The sequence below is a fragment of the Amblyomma americanum genome, chromosome 2 (assembly GCF_052857255.1).
Source record: "Amblyomma americanum isolate KBUSLIRL-KWMA chromosome 2, ASM5285725v1, whole genome shotgun sequence".
Taxonomy (NCBI): domain Eukaryota; kingdom Metazoa; phylum Arthropoda; class Arachnida; order Ixodida; family Ixodidae; genus Amblyomma; species Amblyomma americanum.
The window spans coordinates 53,948,248-53,968,961 of NC_135498.1; the positions used below are offsets into that span (position 1 = coordinate 53,948,248).

At 41.5% G+C, this 20,714-nt stretch overlaps 1 protein-coding gene across 1 annotated transcript; it reads left to right on the forward strand.

The window, feature by feature from the left end:
* Positions 1 to 4: 4 nt before the first annotated feature.
* RfC3 (replication factor C subunit RfC3) lies at positions 5 to 17,970 on the forward strand. The gene is made up of 11 exons (XM_077654387.1): positions 5 to 151; positions 256 to 320; positions 1,314 to 1,450; positions 2,769 to 2,848; positions 2,966 to 3,039; positions 8,563 to 8,722; positions 10,960 to 11,041; positions 12,473 to 12,602; positions 15,402 to 15,479; positions 16,166 to 16,220; positions 17,835 to 17,970. Exons 1-11 carry the CDS (start codon positions 117 to 119, stop codon positions 17,920 to 17,922), a joined length of 984 nt encoding a protein of 327 aa, XP_077510513.1. The 5' UTR covers positions 5 to 116; the 3' UTR covers positions 17,923 to 17,970.
* Positions 17,971 to 20,714: the final 2,744 nt, after the last annotated feature.

The following is a 20,714-nucleotide window of genomic DNA, read 5'->3' on the forward strand; positions in this document are numbered from 1 at the left end:
TTTTTATACTGTTATGCTATGTTCTAACTTTCTTTAACTTTTCTACACGCGCGTTTTTCGTCTCCCTTTCTCTCGCTCTCTTGTATCGGATTGCGCGCGGAAAACTGGAAAACGCTATGAGCAGCAAGGAGGCTACCCCCAACTTACCATGGTTCGCACTTTTTACTGCACATGTTATCATAAATTTTATTATTAAACGCATTGCACATGACGAGAGCATGCAACGCCAACATGCGTGCTTTTTCTGTTACGCAGGGTCGAGAAATACAGGCCGCAGAAGCTCGACGACTTGATTGCACATGAAGACATAATTAGCACGAGTTTGTATCCCTTTCTCATTTTCAAAAATAGTGGTGCTTTTTGTTATTTCTTGTTTTATTCCGAAGTGTTCAGTGGCGTGCTGATTTGAACGCGATAATGTTTCTGTTGCTTCCGTTTCCACGAGAGATGGGACGATAACTGAGGCAGAGGAGATCACCGTAGCTCTAGCGGCAGCCGAGGGTTATCGCACCAACAAATCTCTCACAATCAACAAATTCCCAAGAAGCGTGCAGACGCTACATGGTAGGAAGAATCAACAAGAAAGCACTAAGGATTCTCTTGAAAACGCAGCGAACCGACGAAAAGATCCAACATAGGGTCTACTGGGTACCGGGACACGCCGGAGTCGAAGGCAATCTGAAGGCGGACAAGCTAGCTCGCGAGCTTACTATCCGAGCTGGTGCGTCAAACGCCTCGGACGGCCCGGAGATAACGGTAGAGCTCACGTACGCAGCTATCCTCAAACTCATCAAAGGCAGAAGGCGCAAATATCCCCAGCCACATCCTCTGCTAACACAATATGAAGCGACATGTTGGAGAAGACTCCAAACAGGAGCCTTCCACAACCTTCACATTCTACATAAGATGTATCCGGAGCAGTATAGGGATGCATGTCCGTGGTGCGGGGCAACCCCCACGCTGTATCATATCACATGGGAATGCATACACAATGTAGCTTTCCGAGGTAACAAAGAGCCAAATGCGGAGCAGTGGGAGGACCGGCTAACCAGCAGCCAGCTCAAGGTCCAAAGAGACATAGTGAGCCACGCATGCCAAATGGCCAGGGACAGTGGTGCCTTGGACTAGGAGCGCCAACCACGCTCAGCCTGGAAGACATTGGCAATCTTCGGGCAAACAGCAAGACTCCTTTATTAGAGCAATAAAGTTTATTCACTCACTCACTTCCGTTTTACTGTGCGAGAAGTTTCTATTTGATACCAGGTGCTGCAGGCTGAGCATCTTGCCTTCGCTTTCTGTTTGTTTTTTTTCAGTTGGAAGGTTTATTAAGGAGGACAGGTTGCCGCACTTGCTTTTCTATGGGCCTCCAGGGACGGGCAAAACTTCAACAATACTTGCATGTGCGCAGCAAATCTACAGTCCGAGGGAGTTCACCTCAAAAGTGTTGGAGGTGAGATCTGTTACTACTATTAGTTCTTATTCCTTGATTCATTTCTCGCTTCCAGTCAAGCTGGCTATTCTGCTACGTGATAATCGTGGTCTTGTAGCATGTACGAGGAACATTCTTGGACTTGATCTTGAAATTTGGCACTTAGGAGTGAAGCATGAGAGATGTGCCACACAAGTTCTTGCTGTGAGCATCCGAAGCTAGTCGATGTCAGTGTTCATCAGCAATATGTATGTAGCAGTGCATTGGTAGTAACACGTATAAACAGAGAAATAAGCACTCGTGTCAAAATGGTTTTTTGTTTTGTTTTTTACAGGCCTCAATTATTAGATTTTGAGCCTCGTTATTGGTATGTTAGCTGGGAGTGTGCACTTGTGTGCAGGGCATTTCAGCAGTGGCTGCTGGCTTTCTACGTTGTCGTTCTGCAAGAGGCATTGATAATGCCATTACTAAGCTAGTTTCATGCATGTATTGTAGCCGCAAATTTATATTTACAGCATATTTTTCATTTTCTTATCAATCTAGCAATCACATTCATCATGCTGTCACTGCTTACAATTCAGAGTTTTTTGCTGGAGTTTTAAACGTGTATAATGATGGGTTAGCTTTTTTAAACGAAACTTGGCGTATCCTATATGTATCCTTGAGCTAAAGTTGTGTTGTTTCGGATCCGTACCAGCATGATATCGCTGCCCATATTTTGTTGCATAATCCAACGTAACAGCAAAGATCCTGCTAAAGCTGATCACTCAGAACGTAATTATTGTTTTGTGTGCCAGGTCTTGATATACCCAGCACGTAGCCGCTGTACCCAGGAGCAACAGAAAATGTGCCACATAGACTAATAAACAAATAACACATTGTGGTTACGTTAATAGGGATGTACTATAATGTATGGCTCGTGGGTGAAGTGTTATGGATATGAATTAGACAAAAAAAGGCTGACGAAAAATTGAAGTAGGCATACCAGCCTGTGGCCTATAATATGACCTGTACAATTTTGTGGCTGTTGGCGTTACGTCTTACTGCATGTGCAACATACACTGCATATGTGCCATGTGTTTCAACTTGCAGGTGCTTTCATTAATGACTTGATGGGTGCAACCATCTTATATGGCTTGTTATAGTGCATGTGTTGGCATGTGTTTATGTGATACGTGTTGTTGATAATATGGTTTCATGCAGCTCAGGGTATCATCTTTCTTTCTGTTTAATGTGCATGGTAGCTTGAGCCATGAAAAAGAAACAAGTTTCGTCACTTTCTCATGTGTTAGCTTTGTTGCTGCGGTAATGTAAACTGATCAACATACTTTTTATGCAGCTCAACGCTTCAGATGACAGAGGAATCGGTATTGTTCGTGGAGAGATATTGAGCTTTGCAAGCACCAAAACAATATTTAAGTAAGTTTTTCGTGATTCATTTATTTATTGCCTATGTCTGAAAAGCTCAAGTAGTTGTGTCATGTACACTTCTTGTGACTGTGTCATGTGCATCTAAATTGATCTTTCCTTTTTCAGTACTGGCTTTAAGCTGATTGTACTTGATGAAGCTGATGCTATGACCAATGATGCACAAAATGCACTGCGTAGAGGTGAGTACATGAAAGTAGAACATGGGCTTTCTGTATTTCCTTTCTCTCTATTTTTTTATTGTGGTGACTAGACCAGGGGAGAAACTTGCTGGGCATTCTGTTCGGTTTTCTATGAAACACTGCATGAGCATCTTAAATGCCAGTCTGGCATTGCTGCTGCTGTGAGAGTCCCACGGGTCATGACAGTACGCTCTCAACTACACTGGGAGGAGACTCCACAAGGAACCAAAAGAGGGGTAACATACAAATTCTTAAATACTTGTCCATATCATGGTGTGTGCTGAATTAACCACCTCTTATTGCTCTTGTTATTCTAGCATCTTGCTAAACAAACACAAAAACACATTTGCAATGCAAGGGGAAATACGGTCTACTGTTCGTGGCTTTCACATGTTTTCCTACTAATGTCGCTGTACTTTAAATTACTTTTACTACTAATGCTTATAAAAGAGACAAGCAAGCTCGTGTTATCTTTGGTAATTATAAACTAATGATCTACAGCAGTCAATGCAGCATTTCTTCTTGTGATTGCAAAGTCATTTAATGAAATTTACTGTCCTCTTAAATGGCTACATTTTATTTGATAGTTTATTTACTGAGCTTCCATGTTTTGCAAAGGTGTTTCTTGGCGTGATTGAGTAATTAAAATTAGCTGAACTGGACAAAAGAATATTTTACGGACGTCAACTGCAGAAGGGATATTAAGAATAGGCAACAGGATAGTATAAGCTTCATACCTTGAAACTCCTCACTTTTCTGAATATTTAGGCATAAAGCAACAGTGCTGAACAATGTAGGAATCTCAGAATTTCATGCATTTTATTTTTAAATAAACATATTGTGTTTGTAACAACTATGAATACTTTGAAGATGTCCGGATTTGTTTTCAGACCTAATATTGTGTCTTGGTATAACAGACGCCTAACAGTAACACCTAAGTCAATGGGTCAGTAGAACATCAGTGTCCTCCTTCTGTTCAGACAGTACGATAACTGGAAGCAAAGAGCTTTTTAGTACTTAATTCATTTTTTGCTCACTGCAAGGCAAGGAATAATTAGGCCGTGCCTTTGTTTACTTCGCCACCGTGGTGGCTCAGTGGTTATGGCGCTCGGCTGCTGACCCGAAAGGCCCAGCTTCGATCCCAGCCAAGGCAGTCGAATTTCGATGGAGGCGAAATTCTAGAGGCCTGTGTACTGCGTGAAGTTGGGGCACGTTAAAGAACCCCAGGCGGTCGAAATTTCCATAGCCCTTCAATGCAGTGTCCCTCATAGCCTGTCACTTTTGGACGTTAAACCCCCATAAACCATAAAATTTTTTACTTATTTGTAATTGAGAATATCTGTTTGATGTATCATGATCATGAGCATTGGTAAAAATTTGGGAAATTAAGTGAATAATAGCAAAAGTACCGACGTCACTTGGTACGTTTGTGTAAAATTAGAGTAGCGAAGTAATGAAATTTACGAGGGATGCATTGACACTTGACAAGCTTGCTGTGAGCATTGAAGAAAAATTAGCTCAGTTTTAAAGCAACCACACACGTCAGAGCCAGGTGTACAGTTTATGCAGTTGACAGTGAACAACTCGTGCTCAAAATGGACTGAAAATTTGTTTAGTTATGAGAAGTTCAATTACCTGGAACCTTTTTAATACATTTAATGGTGGTGAAGCTGAAGCATCACTTCAAACTAACTGGATGTTCAAATTAAGGCAACTAAAATTAATGTGAGTCCAGTGTGCCAATTCTTTATATCCAGCAGTCCAAAAAAACGGAGACGAAAGGGATTACTGTGCTAAGCAAGCACCTGTCATTCGTTCCATCATTCATTTAATTTTTATTTATTTCGTTATGAAATGCTGCTGGTCTGTGTTGAGATCTTAGGCAGAATTTGATATAAATATGGTACTACCTGAGAGTATAGTAAAGCTGTGAGCAGTTAGGAAAAACAGACTTTCTAGGCGAAGCTGACAAAGTTAAATGCTAGCAAATTATTTTCAAAAGCATGATGACTGAAATATTCACATAATTCAATGCTAAGGACCGTGAATGCTCCATTATATTAACATATAATGTCACAACAGTCCAAAAGTCACATTTTTGCTCTGAATGTGGAAAACAGTAATTCTGAAATGGTCTTTCCCGAGTATCTAAGAGCATTACGTCAAGATAATGCCTGTACGCATAGTGCCACAATGGTTTTAGATTCATAAATTCACATTAGTTAGTCTAGAAATAAGATATTTTACTGCTTTCTTTTGTGGCTCTAAGAATTTTACTCTACACCCTGTGTTATTGTCAGACAACAGTGTGTTCTTTTTTTGTCAAAAATGGTATGTATATGTAGTTCACCTTTACAATATGTCTGCTAATAATGTGTTTGCCAATTTGAAGGGCTGCATACAAAGTAAGCAAACTATAGTTGATTTGGAAAGTGACAGTTCTGAGCAACGAAAGAATAAAAGTGATCTTTTCCACAACAATGCAGCATCGGCAGCAATTGTGCATCCACTCTATGTAATCAACTGGGGCCCCTGCTTATAATGCCTGTTCTGAATGATACTGTTTGTCAGCAGCATCCGCAATTAATTTAGTTGTGAAACTCTGGGGAGCTCTCACCTGAATTTAAAAAGCACCAGATGCATGTGGCTTGATACAGATTTCACAGTTTTATGTTCCTGTGAAATGAAGAAAGCGGCTGGATCATGATAGGAACAGTGCCTAAGCTTAATGCTTATTTAGGTACTCATGCTGCTTATCACCTTGCTATGTTGGCAAAAATGCCTTTAACGAACTTACAAAAATAAAGGAGTTCCAAGGTCCACATGCTGGTTGCAGCAGGAGGATTTGGTGTAAAGCTGTTAATGGAATGCCAATGAAAGCACTGAAAGGCAATGGAAAAGTACTGCATAATTTCATACAGCGTGCATTTTTAGCTGGGAGGATTACCTCCAGAAGAGGTAGACAACAAACGTAACGAACTTGATGGGACGCAGCTCCACTAGCATCTGAGTTTTGTTGAAATGTCACTTGCCTTTATAGAGCAGCTCCTGTTTAACAAACCCGTCGTACAGCGTACCATACTTCCACTTCTGCCTGTTGTGTTGATGACTGCGTGAATCATGTCCTGGTCTTAAGTCCAAGGTAGTTCATTTTTTTTTCTTTCTTTTTTTTTGTAAGCTATAACTAGAGGTTGGACTTTTCGGTTTTTATTTTTTGAAAACTCGGCATACTTTTTTCGGTCTTTCAGATAGCAATTTTCATGTTTCTTTCTTTCAGTGAATATTATTTCCTATGAATGACTTCCTGACTTTTTTTTCGGTGATTTATTGTGGCAATCCTGTGTGGTCTATCTTAGAGTCTTCCTCAACGTTTTCTCGGCATAAGCAGTTTATTTACCAGAAATTAACGTGCAAATGGTAGTATTTGTAGCTGTACTTGCAGGAGGGATTTCTATCGCCATTAAACAAAGCTATGCAAGTTAAATGAGATAGTCGGCAGACAAAAACACAAGTGTACATCTAAGAACTAAGCTGACATGTTATCTGTGGGGTGTCATGCTGGATTGAGTGAGATGGCGGGGCATCATGTGGTCTGCATGTTGATGGCAGCAGTGGAAGTCCTGGTCAGCCTTCACTATAGCCACAGAATGATACTTTTTCTTTAGGGCCATGCAACGTTTCGTATCAGTGTCTTCTATGTTGTTGGTGAACCTGCTTAATCAACTAACTGCTCGGAAGTGGGCAATGATAATAAACAAAGAGTGCTTAGGCAGCAGGCTGTGAAGAACTGGTGCTCCCCGGTATGTAAGCTAGGCAGTGATGTGATTGCTGCGCCAATTGCGCCAAACTGTGCCAAAAGACAAAGCTTGCTACATGCTGCTACATTATGAAAAAGTACAAGTAACCTGTGCCAAACCTGCACCAAAACTCCATATTTACTTAAGAACAAAATTCTAGGGTGCCGTGTATTATCCTTCGTGAATGTATGCTTGCTGCATACCATGCTGGCCGTGCCCATTGTCACCCCGCGTAATGAAAACAGAGAACTGAAATAGACATGCAGCACACAGGGATTTACTCTAGTCATCCCGTGGTGTCCATGGAGGGCATGCTGGAAATGTGCATGGCAAAAGCGTTCACAAGTAGGGCCGATCTTGACTTTCACATCCTCGCTCGGCTGAAGTGGGGAAACGGTACGCTACCGTGAAGTTCTTAGTGGGCGTCGATTTTGGGGTTCACTTCGTTGCCCTATCAGAAAGAGGCGGATAGTCCTGGATAATTTTTTTCACTCACGTCGGACTGTCTCCCTGCTGTGTGGTTCCCATTCTCCAGCACATATTCCATGGCGCAGATATTCAGTTTTGCATCGTTCTTTGCCTTGCGTGTGAAGACATACCAATGTGATGCTGAAATTGAAAGTTTCAAGTATAAGACTGTACTGGATGCAGCTGCGGCCTGCACTTTGCGGTGCCGCCGCATTGAGTCCTGTTTATGCAGGATTGTAATTCTAGCTGTATGATAACATTTTATAAAATTTTAGCATAGCACATCTGTTACCGTTAGCCGTTTCTGCAATGAGCTATCTGCGCATGCGCAGGTGACCCTGAGAAGCGCACACCGGCCACTGCGCAGGTGTAGTTGGGAGCCTGCCTAGCTCCCCGCAGAAGCAGATTATGGCAGCGGATCACGATGTGCTAAAATTTTATAACTCGATTCTTCTTTTTTACACTTCGATTTGCTTTTCAAACATAGTTACTAGGAATGGCGAAAGATGGTGCGCGGTGGCGTGTCATTTTTCGCTGCATATGGGTCGCACCAACGAAAAATTAAAAAAAAAGTGTTACTTATACAGTGGAAAATACAATATACATCTGCACTAAGCGCTCACTTTTATGCGCCAAAAGACACTTTAGGCTGCTCCAAAAGCTCTTCCAAAGTGACCTCAACCAATCACATCACTAGGTAGGTAAACTAGCGGAGATATACCTCAAATACCATAACTGTGCTGCTTATCCAACACTACCACCGTCTCATCATGCCCCTAGCTTTCCTGCTTATTTAATTTTCAACTTTGACTAAATGTAACTCGTACTCAACAGCCTGCTAGCTATGCCTTGCATGCCAAGAATTCCGACCCTTTTTGGTTAAAACGGAATTTTGAAAACTGAATTCAACATACGTTTACCTTTTTTTTTTTTCAGTTTAAATGAAAAGTCCAACCCTTAGTAATAACAAGGCTTTTCTGAGACACTGGCCACCAGCCTTGTCAATTTCAAGATCTTCTATTATTTTCTTTACAAATTAGGTCTTGCATCTGCACATAACTTTTTTTTTCTCATTCCTTTCGCCGTCTCTCTCTTCTTCACTGCTATATCATAACTGGAAGCAATGAATTCACTTTGCACAAAAATGTTCTAGCTGCATTTTATTTCCAATGTAAATAATGCATGTGCCTTCACATAGTAATTCTTGCGGTCTTTGAATGTTTTTATCCTGTTCTCTTCTTTCTGGATATGTGAACAGTGATTGAGAAGTTTACAGAGAATGCCCGCTTCTGCCTCATCTGCAACTACCTCTCCAAGATCATCCCGGCCTTACAGTCGCGATGTACCAGGTTTCGTTTCGGACCCCTCTCAGCTGCCCAGATGTCACCCCGCATTGATCACGTGATTACTCAGGAGAGGTAAGACATGTACTTGAGAAAATCCACATCTGGCAGGGCAGTGTACAGTTCGAGCAGTGTAAGCAAAAAGACTAGTGCAGTACTTTACCCAAAACAGCCATGACAAAAATACTCTTCTAGGCTAGATGAGGAACAATTGCACAATGGTGAAGGAGTATGGGCACCAGAGTTTTGGTTGTGTGTTTTCATTTTTGGAAGTGCATAAGGCATTAATATGCATGGATCATCACGTGTAGTTTGCCTATGCCCTGTGAATAATTATGCCATTTTGTTTGTTTTAATAGCCAAATGATGCCAACCACATAGTTCAGAACAGGTCACATAATGCATTATAAAAAAATTGATGGCGACACTGGAGCTAGGGACCCTGAAATGATTTCGATGGGCATATTCTAGTGCAACAGATCTGTAGAGATGGTCTTTGTGGGTATTCAAGTCAAATTTGAAATTTCTGCAGGAACCCCGTAGTTTAGAAATAATTTTTAAAAATCGCTACTCACAGTAGCTTGCAGCTGATAGGTGACATACTTCACCGCGTCATCGGAGTAGGGGACGCGCGGTGAGGTGTGTCGCCATAATCGGTTACGAGCTACTGATAGCCGCATGTGCGCTAACACTCTTAATGCATACCCTTGCAGAAAAATGATGGCTATAAATTTTGAATGGCACCTTCTGTTATATTACGTTGGGGTTTTATGAAAGCAAGAAAGCTTACAGTTGTCAATTCAGGGAATGTGGACACTGCTTGGTCTTTGGTCTTTTGGGAGTCGTAATAAGAATGTAAAATGAATGTCAATTAAGAAAACAATTATGAGCTCTTAATGCTGTGCCTTTTGCAGGCGGTGCTGAACAAATAAAGTTATTGCAAAAGTTGTTTCTTTTTTCATCCTGTTTGTCCAGATACGTATGCGCCAGTCACGAGTTTATGCCGGCTCACTTAACGTAGGAGTTAATAGACACCTTTAGCATACCTTGTACTGTGTTACCGTCACCAGTACCATAGTACCGGGAGCCCGTGCACAGCCAAAGTGCATGCGCAAATCTCCCTGAAGGCGGCACATGGCGCCAGGTACCCACCAGCTACACGCGCGCCTGCAGCATCGGAACCAATCAGCGCATGCTCACCGGTGATGGACGGGCTCCCGATGCTCCGGTAACGGTAACATGGTACACGGTAGGCTAAAGCTGTCTAATGAAGGTCGAACTGAATTACTCTACGTAGGTTAACTTCTCATATCATCAGGACAAACTGAAATGAAAGGCATCAGAGCTTTATATAAACCGTGGAAAAGCCCAAGTAGCACCATTGTGTGAATGTGACAATTCTGTGACCATCAAAGATTTTGTAAATGTTGTTTTCTGCCGAAACGCAGTTGTGAGAGAGCACGTGAAAAACCCTGTTACCACTGCGCACTTCTGCTAGGTGAGCTCCTGATGACAGCTTTTGACATTTATCAAAAAGAGATGCAACGTGACATTTGTGGCGGTCTAAACAATTACGTTAGCGATTCAAGGCATCGAGGGGACTTGTTCTGCTGCTTTGTGTCAGGTTCTCATGAGATGCAGGTGTTCTTTAACCACAATTATAGTTCTAGTACTTTGTTCGGGTCATGATTACAGGTTGACCATCCTTCCAAAGGGTGTTTCAGGAAGGATGAACCTGCGTTTGAATGACTACTGTAATGAGGGGGTAATTACTCATTAGCATCCACCCAAGCACAGCCATGCAGCTACAAAGGAAAGCTATATAGCCTTTACAGAAACTTTCTAGTTAAAGAGAAAAAAAATTCGTCCTGGTCCATTGTTCGAATCTGGAAGTACCACTTGTCCGGGGGAGTCCCTCTACCAATTAATCTAACCAGGATGGCTAGCAAATGGTAGGCCGGTAGTTAATTAACCAATAACTTGAAGTGGAAACAATGTTTAGGGGAATCCCACAAGGTGGAGTAGATTGTAATAAATGTCATCAGCATCTAGATACCCAAGCGTAGCCATACGGCTACAAAGGAAAGCTATACAGCTTTCACAGAAACTTTGTAGTTTTCCTTTGTAGGCCTATGGCTGCACTTGGGCAGATGCTAATGAGTAATTTCTCCTTACTACAATCTACTTCACCTTCGGGATTCTCCTACATATTGGACCAAAAAATGCTGCAGTTTTCATGATAGCTTCAGTCATGGGTATGTGTATACTTATGTTGTCATAACTTTTCCTTTGTTGATGCATGTGTGTTGCAGACTGACTGTCACAGCTGATGGCAAGAAAGCACTCATGGATCTGGCCCAGGGTGACATGAGGAAAGCACTCAACATTCTTCAGGTTTGCATACATATTATTCTACCTTCTCCACACTTGAATTCTTTTGCCACTTGTCGGGACACTTCCAGCCATGTAGCTTCTGTTTTTTTCTAACTGCGCTAACATTTTAGGCATTGCACAACACACTAGATGAGTTTAATTAAAAATTTTTGATTGGTTTGAGCAGAAGACTATGATTTTATTTGCAGCATCTAAATTTGAACGTTTAAAATTATTTCAGTTAAACATCTGTAGCAGTTTGTAACCTAAGAGAGCTTCCACTCTGCAAACAAATCTTTCAATTTAAGGTGCCCTGCACCTTGTTCTTTATTTGGAATGTTTTCATTAGACGTTATTCACTGAAATGTGTCAGCTTATACCTGTGCTGCACAGGCAGCGTAGGTGGAGCCTCTCATCTGTTCGTAGATTTGTTGTCTCTCATTTGTTAAGATGGGATGAAACATTGAAAAGGGTTTTCAAATGTTGGCTGTGCAGCTGTTGTAGTAAAAGGTGTGGTGATAAAATTTGCAAAGAATCTTAGAGCTCAAAACTAGATTTAAATCTTGTACAGTATTACAGTATTCTTTATTTTTTTTACTACTGTACCTTTTTCTTAAAATCTGCTATCTGCAGAGTTTTGAAATTTTGTGTGAGAGTAGCACCCACTGCTTTACACAGTTGATTCCAAAATTATGCACTTCGAGCAAAAACTAGGTTTATTATGTGTTTTTTTTTTTGTCGGTGTGATGAAGTTGGCACTCATGAATGGTTTTCTTAGTCAGAAAAATACAAATGAACTTAGGCTATTGATTCTGGTGCCAGTTATGTAAATAGCATTGATTCACGTCGGCAAAATATTGTTTGCTTAGGTGTGATAGCTCCTGACAAGAAGTACACAAGCATCCAAAAATGTTTTTTTGAGAAAAATGCCAATAAAATATCAGAAAACCGTTTTATTTGTAAAAACTTTCCTTGGCAGAAGAGCTACAGGCGGAGGCCATGGTGGCTGAAAAATGTACTACGAATGAAGCCAAATTCCAAAGCGAAACCAAAACCTGTCTTTCTGGTGAAAATTTCAGAGCAATGAATTTTTGTAAGTATCTGAAACAAAGAGACCATGTCAAGACCCACCGACTTTTCTGATCAACGTGACAGTGGACAAAAGAATCATTTTTGAAATCGCGAATACGAAGTGTGATATATTTTCTGAAAGATAAATTCTCTATCTGATTGCAAAATCTCAATTCGAATTTTTTGACAAAACAAAGTACCACCCCACCTTAATATAATTGTCATTGTCAGTATGCTACTGCCTCCACCTATGTAGTCGTTATAACAGCTCATCTGGAATCGGACTGAGATTCAGCTAGTTTAATTTTGGATAGTGTTTCGCGGCACCTTGTATCGCTTCACAGTGTTGCCTTGTCACGGAGTGTTTGTATCTTGCTTCAGAGCACAAGCATGGCCTTCGACGAAGTGAACGAGACCAATGTTTACCTGTGCGTGGGACACCCTCTTAAGGAGGACATCAGTGACATCGTTAGCACTCTCCTGAACGAGGACTTCACTTTCTCTTACAGCCGTATCCTTTCATGTTGCCTTATTTATCTCTCAAGATTAAAACAGGACTACTTACAAGTTCTAGCATGCTAATAAGTGTAGTTAGAGAAATCTGTTGACAGCTGACCTTGTTTTTGGCGCTGTTTGGCTCCTGCTGCCCTTACACCATAAAAATCTATTATCAGAATCATAATGAATCTGGTTGAACTTGCTCATTTTGCAATTCTTGGCCCCTTATCCAAACTCATGTGTGTTGAAGCGTTTCGCTTTGTCCAAGTGCACTTACACATCCTCCTGTCATTTTATATTTTTTTTTTACAGTAATGAAAAACTGCATTCTCTTCATCAGCAATCATTGCGGCACCATCTGCATTAATACTTATAGCATTACTTTCCTCTTTTGTACATATTTTGCGTCTCACCGGTTAGGGGCTAGGGATGTTCAGCTGCTTTATTGAGCAAGCCTAAGCCTGCTTCATCTTCTTTACAAAGTATATTGAAACGAGAAACTAACTGTTCTAAGTTCGACCACAGAGCAGCTTGAAATTTAAGTTGTCTGGCAATCGCGGAGTCGCAGCGGACCGTCGGAACGAGAGGACATATTAGGGAAGATGGGTTTGGTAATGGGGGGATTGAATGGCAACTAGTCATGAGAACCGGGAAATTAGCATAGGGTTGAGGCCTATTTGGGCGTGCAGGGGACGGTCGGAGACTATAGAGGAAAGAAGGGCAGGGATAAGGAGTGTATTTAAAGGGAAGGTGAAATGGTTTTTTTTAGAATTTGAGGTTCTTCAAGAAATTGAATCTATGAAGCTTCAAGGTAAAGCATATTAAGTATTTTTTCGCCAGCTTTTAAAATAGTGACGTAATCGCCGGTTAAATCCGCAGTGATAGTCAGGCTTCTCCTCACTACTTTAAAGGAGTGCAGAGAAACTCGTGATGACGTCATTGTTGCCGAAATTTCAAATGCCCGCTACCTTCGCCCACGAGCTGCTGTGAGCTTTCCAACACCGCCAAACAATGCTTTGTGGGCTTCACCGTCGGCGGCGTTGGTTTAATTCCTTGAAACAACTGTTTATTAGCTGGAAACGCAGCGCCGCCCTATGTGACGTCATCGTTGCGACCTCTGCCCATCGCTGCGCACTGCAGAGAAGCCTGACCACCAATGCGGATTTATTCTGCGATTATGTCACCATTTAAAATCCTAGCACAAAAATACTTCACATGCGTTACCTCCGAGTTTCACACATTCTACCTCTTTAAACTCGTTGAATTCTAAAACCTCATCGCCTGCCCTTTAAGTGGATGCGCCAGAGAATTCGTTGTTGGGGATGTGGTGAGAGATTTGTCAGGAACAGGAAGGGTGTGAACAGTTTCTGAAATGTTGTCATAGTGGAGATTTACACTATGTGTGTAGTGGAGACTAGCATCCCAAGTTTTTGGGTAAGACCAAGGAATCCCCGGCACACAGTTTTGAAGTACACAAGTGAGGCGAGGCACCACCTCGCTGCCTGGCATCGAAGTGCGACCAGGAATACACCTCAGTGTGACTGCGTGGGAAATGGGTGTTACATTCGTTTTTGATAGATGGCAGCAGTGGTGCCAATTTCTGGAAGTTTTCTTGTTTCGTCTGCCGATATTTTATTGCAGGGATTTCTGGCATAGCAGATTAATGTCCCAGGGCGGTAACATAGGCGTGGTCTTTGTAACAAAAAAAAAGACATTCTGTTTAAGGGGTAGGGCTGGTCTTAGAAAAGAAAGTTTTTATTAATGAATTCACAATTATGAAATCATGCATGCTGATTCCAAATATGATATTTAATTTAATGCACAAGTCCTTGTGCACTTATTCAATAATTTGTGTAACTTTTTGTGGGGAGCTTTAACGAAGTTCTGCAGCAGGGAACTTGCTAGAATGCATGCCATCGGCTTGTCTTGACATCAAGCTATGTAATAAGGGTAAACATATTATCCTGCCTATCATAGAAGTTGAGTTACAGGATTTTGAACTTGATACTTCACAAACGGGAAGAAAAATATGTATTCCTGTTTCTGAAGTGACAAATTCAGATTCCTATAGTTCAACTTCTATGACAGGCAGGAAGATAATTTTACCTTTATTGCATAACTTAATGTCAAGAGAAACCAATGGCGTGCATTCTAGCAAGATCCCTGCGGCAGAATTTATTGAAAGCTCTCCGCAAAAATTTACATAAAATTAAATATTTTCGATCAGCACGCAAAAATACGTGTTTCCTGAAGATTTCATAATTGTGACTTCATTAAAATTTTTTTTTAAGACCCTCTTCCCCTTTAACAGTGGTGATGATATTAACTGCAGCAGTGAAAGCGACTTTTCAACGCATTCTTAGGATCAGATGAGCAACAGCAGTGATGCAGGGCCACAAAAAATGAGCACTTAATCTGCAGTACATCTGCAATAGCAATATAGCATCCATACAATTCGTGAATATTGCTTTCAGAGTGTAAATAAACATCTTTTGTCCCTTATCTTCAGCAATTTATTTTCTAAGCACCTACCTTTAGGGCAGTGCAGAATTAGAGAAAAAAATTCACTCTAGGCAGAAAATTAAATTGGTACAGAATGTCCAGCAGCACTAAGTCGAAAATCAAGAGCTTAACTTGTTGTGTTTTTCATAACCAGGCAGCTAGTCACTCTTATGATCCAAGTACTTATCTTCATCTCAGTGAGATGGTCATGGGAGCCCCATACATAAGCGCTCTTTGTGGTGCCTTAAATAAGAATTTTATTACTAGGGAAGATATGTGTCTTGTCCTTGACATTTCCTCTGTGTACCAGACATTTCCAAGCTGAAAGTGGGGAAAGGATTGGCACTTCAAGATGTGCTTACACAGGTTCACCTGTATGTACACAGAAGTGAGTAGCTGATACTCACACGAGTAATACATCTCTGACCCTGTTTCCACTTCATTATCAATAGCTTTCTTTTGACCTTGGTGGTTGTGAACCATTGTAACATAGTGGAGTCTCGATTATACAATCATGGTTGGAATTCATAAAATTCTCCAGCTGACATTCATTCTGTACAATGTACAGAAGTTTGGCTTTTCCGAACGCTCTCCCGTACCACTACGGATGATACGAATGTGCAAGCCAAGGCGGCACCCTTGAGCCATAATCGATACTCGCCATGAAAAATGAGCGGCGACATGTGACTGTCACTAGTCGCGTGGTGTGCACTGCGAGCAGTGATGGGCGGTGCATAGCTCACACTCTGCCAATCCTGTCAATCGTAAACAGATCTGCGTGAATGCTTTTCCTGTGCTTCTGCAGGCAAATTTTGTTCGTTTTGGATTATGCAAATATTATTGTGACCCTTGAGATTCGTATCATTGAGATTCTACCGTATGCTTATTAAAACAAATTTCATGCTAAATGGATTCAATTTATTATATTTCTTTTTAGTTTACTGTCTTACTGCATAAATTTTACAAATATACGTTAGGTTGTAAAATAATGTTACGCATTTTATTAGTGCCATTTGTTTCACTTTCCAATACCCTACCTGTGTACTAATTGCTTCACTACTTTCTTGAAAACAGTTGAGCTTCCGGATCGAGTGAAGATGTACCTGATTGACAAGATGGCAGAAATTGAGTGAGTGCGATTTGAGCTTAGGGGTGAACCATGTCCAGTATTCATGTTTTCAGTGCATACGGGCTTAGGTTTCAAGCCTGGCAACGAGGCAGCAGCTGTGTTGTGGGCATTATTTTGCTGTGGCCAAATGTAGCAGTTGTGCAGCTTTCACGGGTTACCATGGTCACCCCACTGCACATTTCATGCTTGACTTTTACTCATCCATTTATGTCACATGGATAGAGAGGTTACAGTTAGATTCACTGCATTTTCTCAGTCATTTGATTCAGTCATTCCAGGTAATTTGGCTGGTCGTTGTTGTTTCGACAGGCAAAAAGTAATGGAAGTAAGCGCTACCTGTTGTATTAGGCACCTTCTTTGCCATGTAACATTTTACTTTTGTGTGTTTCTAGGCCTGCATGTAGTTTACTCTTTATAAACAGTGTTTCATTTGTCATTGTTGTTGTAATGTCGAGTTTAAAGCGGCACCTACTCAGCTCAGTTGACTGAATTTATGCATATATTTATTCATTTATTTACAAGGAACTGTTTAATGATAAACTGCAGGCCACAGGGCCAAATTAGGAGAAATGTCATCTAATTTCACTTAGGTAAGCAGTGAATGAAACCAGAGAGAGACCTAGAATCTACCAACGCGGTTAGTTGCAGATTTCAAAATTTTTTTTCTCACCTGAAACAAAATTTACACGAAGGTAAATTTCTAGATTACAAGCAACAAAAATGGTATGTATTATGCGCCATCTCACGTATTTTTAGCTGGATGTCCTTGATCCTTAATTTACGCCTGAATCTCAGGAAATGGTAACTTTTTACGAAGTTTGGAAGTGATTTTCTTAAAAAGTACTCAGTTTAACAATAGTATTAATTTATTTTTAGCGCAAGCTACAGGATCAGGGAAAAGCATAAAAGAAATTATTGTGGCTGAACCTTTAATGACGTTTATGTAAAAAATTCCTTAAAGCACCACATTTTTTGTTTTTTTTACTGAATCAATATAACATGGAAAATTCTTGCATGGCTTCATTAACAAAGTCAGATGAAAGAACAGGGCAAGTGAAATATTCTAAATAATATTTGGTATTGTACCCTGGTGCACATCTCATGTAAAAGTTTTTACTCCAGCCAACTTTTGCTTCTTCGCGTAAACTTCAAAAAGTGCTCATTTGAGCAAAACATTTTTTTTTTCGAGAAAAATACTTTGTTGAAACTCCATTCACGTAATTGCCAGCTAGCCCAATTTTTTTCTAAAGAATGGGCGGAGGTCACTTTTGCACTCTTGGACCCTTGAGCGAAACTGTTTTCCACTTCCTCATTTTAGAGTTTTTCTTTTTAACCCATCAAGGCACCCAGTGCACAAGTGCGTACATTGCGAACTCCCAGCTTTCTCTCAGTGTGTGGTCTATCTAGCACTAATTTCTTCGTTTCAGTCAAAGTGCATATCCTTCACCTTACACCTTGCTACGAATTGCAATTTCTTCTAATACAGAAGCTGCTACAGGAAGCCTGTTGTCAGTTCCACCACTGCATAGAAGCCATGCCCTGCACTAAAGCTCTGCAAGGTGTTTGGCATTTCCATGGTTTTATTTGAGATCTCTCTCTCTCTCTATCTTGCAGGTACCGACTTGCTGCTGGCACTAGTGAGAAGATCCAGCTGAGTTCTCTCATCTCGGCGTTTCAGGTTGCCAGGCAGATGGTCGTCTAATGTCCACGCTTGTTCACGGCCATAATAAACATGCTCCTCGTTACATTATTCAGTGATGCCATCCTTGCGCCAAACTGCGGAAAATCGGATAACTATTTTGATAAAAAGTGAAGAAATTGAGCCAAACTGCTCCATATTGGCTGCTTTGGCGCCGGTTATTCAGCCAGACATAACCTTAACTGCTGACACCACTTCGAAACGGAAAGGTTCGTTGATGCCCACTTCTAATGAACGTGACCGTCACACGACATTCGTTTGTTGCCTCACGAAACTCTAGACGAGCGTGCTAATGAACACAAACACCATAACTCGGGCTTCCATTGTGCACCTTTTATATCATATGTGTGAATCTCTATTAGTTGGGCAAAGTTTCGGCGCATGTTTTCGTGTCACTGCCCGTTTTTCCGTCGGCTGGAAAACAGGACAGTCTTCAAGATAAGGCCGATCAGCATCCTGAGGCTTGCATTTCTTTAAAATATGCCCTTTGCAGGCATGATGCCGACGGGCTATCCGATTAGGCCTAGTGTGAGCCAAGTGATTACATGTTGGTTCTCATAGTTATGAAGCAAATCTCAGTTTTCAGTATTATGATTTCCTATTTTCACTTGGGGAGGGCCGAGGATAAAAGCCGCGAGAGCATAGCAGTTTGACAAGTCCATCAACCTCTACATATGCAGATATGGCAATTTCTGTGGATATGACACATGGCATATATACCATGGATGCCATCTTTGCTGAGCGGTGAGATAGCTTGTGGGAAGAGCCTGTGTGGACACTGCGTACTGGTATCATGGTGACGCGCAGGCAACATTCTACACCATGCAGCCATTAGCCTGACTAGCGTTGTTGAAATTTTTGTTGTTGAAATTTTTGGGCCGTATAAGTGGTGGGGACTTTTGTAAAAATTGGCTTTTGAGGAAATGAAATGTGGCAGTAATTGTCTGACATCTCGGGTGGACACTTGAAAGGCGCCATAAAGGAAGGGAGGAAGTTGGGAGTGAAAGAAGAAAGAGGTGCCTTAGTGGGGGGCTCTGGAATAATTTCGACCGACCGCCTGGGGATCTTTAACATGGACTGACATCACACAGCACACGGGCGCCTTTCTCTTTCGCCCCCATCGAAACGCAGCCACAGCGGCCGAGTTCGAACCCAGTAACTCCGGCTTAGTAGCCGAGCGCCCTATCCACTGAGCCACCGGGACGGGATAAGGGACTTTGAAAAGTGCGTCTTTGAGAACCTCGCAGTGTTGCATCTCTTCAAAATAATTATTGATAGCTTTGCAGCTCAGGCGATCTGCTAACAAACATACTCCAACTGGGGGTGAGATCGCATCGCTTACCGCGGTACAGTTGAGGTGCATAATAATATCTCTTTTATGGCCCAAAGTAAGTCAAGTGAACTCGTATTTCTCTGTTTTAGGAAGGTGAGGAGAGAAGGACAAGAATCAAAGCGTTGAACTTTGTGCACGGAAAACTTTCGGCGGTGACGTTTACGTTTGCAGTGAAGACAGCGTCCAGGGACGTTCGTTCTGTTTGAGACTGCTTAACCATTTTACGCCTCATTACTACTTTCATTTCATTTCATTTTTATTTCCTTAAAGACCCCTTGTAGGGGGTTTTACATAAGGGGTGGGGTTAACATGAGGAAGCAAACATTTTTCATGATGACAGGTGGGATGTAATATTTTCTACGAAGGTTGATGGACAGGTGATGGCTGCGATTTCATGGGGAAGGTCGTTCCAGTCGCTTGCTGTTCGGAGGAAAAATTACTTGTAAAATGTAGTCGTACGGGCACGTTGGCGTGAAACTTTCAGCGGATGACCAATGCGGTGAGACGTGCGGGATGGCGGTGCGCAGATGTATGGCTTCTGTTTGAGCTGGGAATAATAAAATTTGTGAAATAGGTACAGGCTAGAAATACGGCGACGGAGGGAAAGACTGTATAATTGGGACTGTAGCTTGAGAGATGAAACACTAATATAGGATGAGTATGAGCGGTGAATGAAATGGGCGGCTCTGTTTTGCACGGCTTCTAATGAATCAATGAGGTAAGCTTGCTGTGGATTCCAGATGGCGGATGCATACTCGAGTTTTGGCCTGATTAATGATTTGTAAACAAGTAGCTTTACATTTTGAGAGGCGTGACGATGACGTTTAAGAAAGCCTAGTTTCTATTCGCAGATGATATTAGCTTTGTTACGTGTTCGCACCATGATAAGTCATTACTGATAGTGATGCCGAGGTAAGTAAAGGACGGGACAAATTCGACAGGAGAATAAGAAATCTTATAAGTAAATAAATGCGGGTTGCGACGACGATGAAAAGACAGCTTGCACTTATCGGGATTAAGAATCATCAACCAGCGATTGCACCATGATTGAATGCGGTTAAGATTGTCCTGGAGGGATTCTTGATCAGCGGTATTAGTAATTGGGGCATAAATAACACAATCGTCGGCGAACAGACAGACGTGACATGATAAATTTTCTGGCAGATCGTTAATATAAATTAAGAATAGGAGGGGGCCAAGGACAGTTCCCTGAGGAACGCACGATGTTACCGGTAGACGACTAGAGGAGTATTTGTTAGTAGTAACGGATTGTGAACGATGTGTGAGGAATTCTTTTAACCATGCAATAATTTCTCGATGCAAGTTTAGTCTGGAAAGATTTAAGAGTAGACGTTGATGAGGTACCTTATTGAATGCTTTGGCGAAGTCTAAAAAGATGGCGTCAGTTTGTAAGTTAGTATCAAGGTTGGAATGAAGATCGTGAAGAAAGATCGCAAGCTGT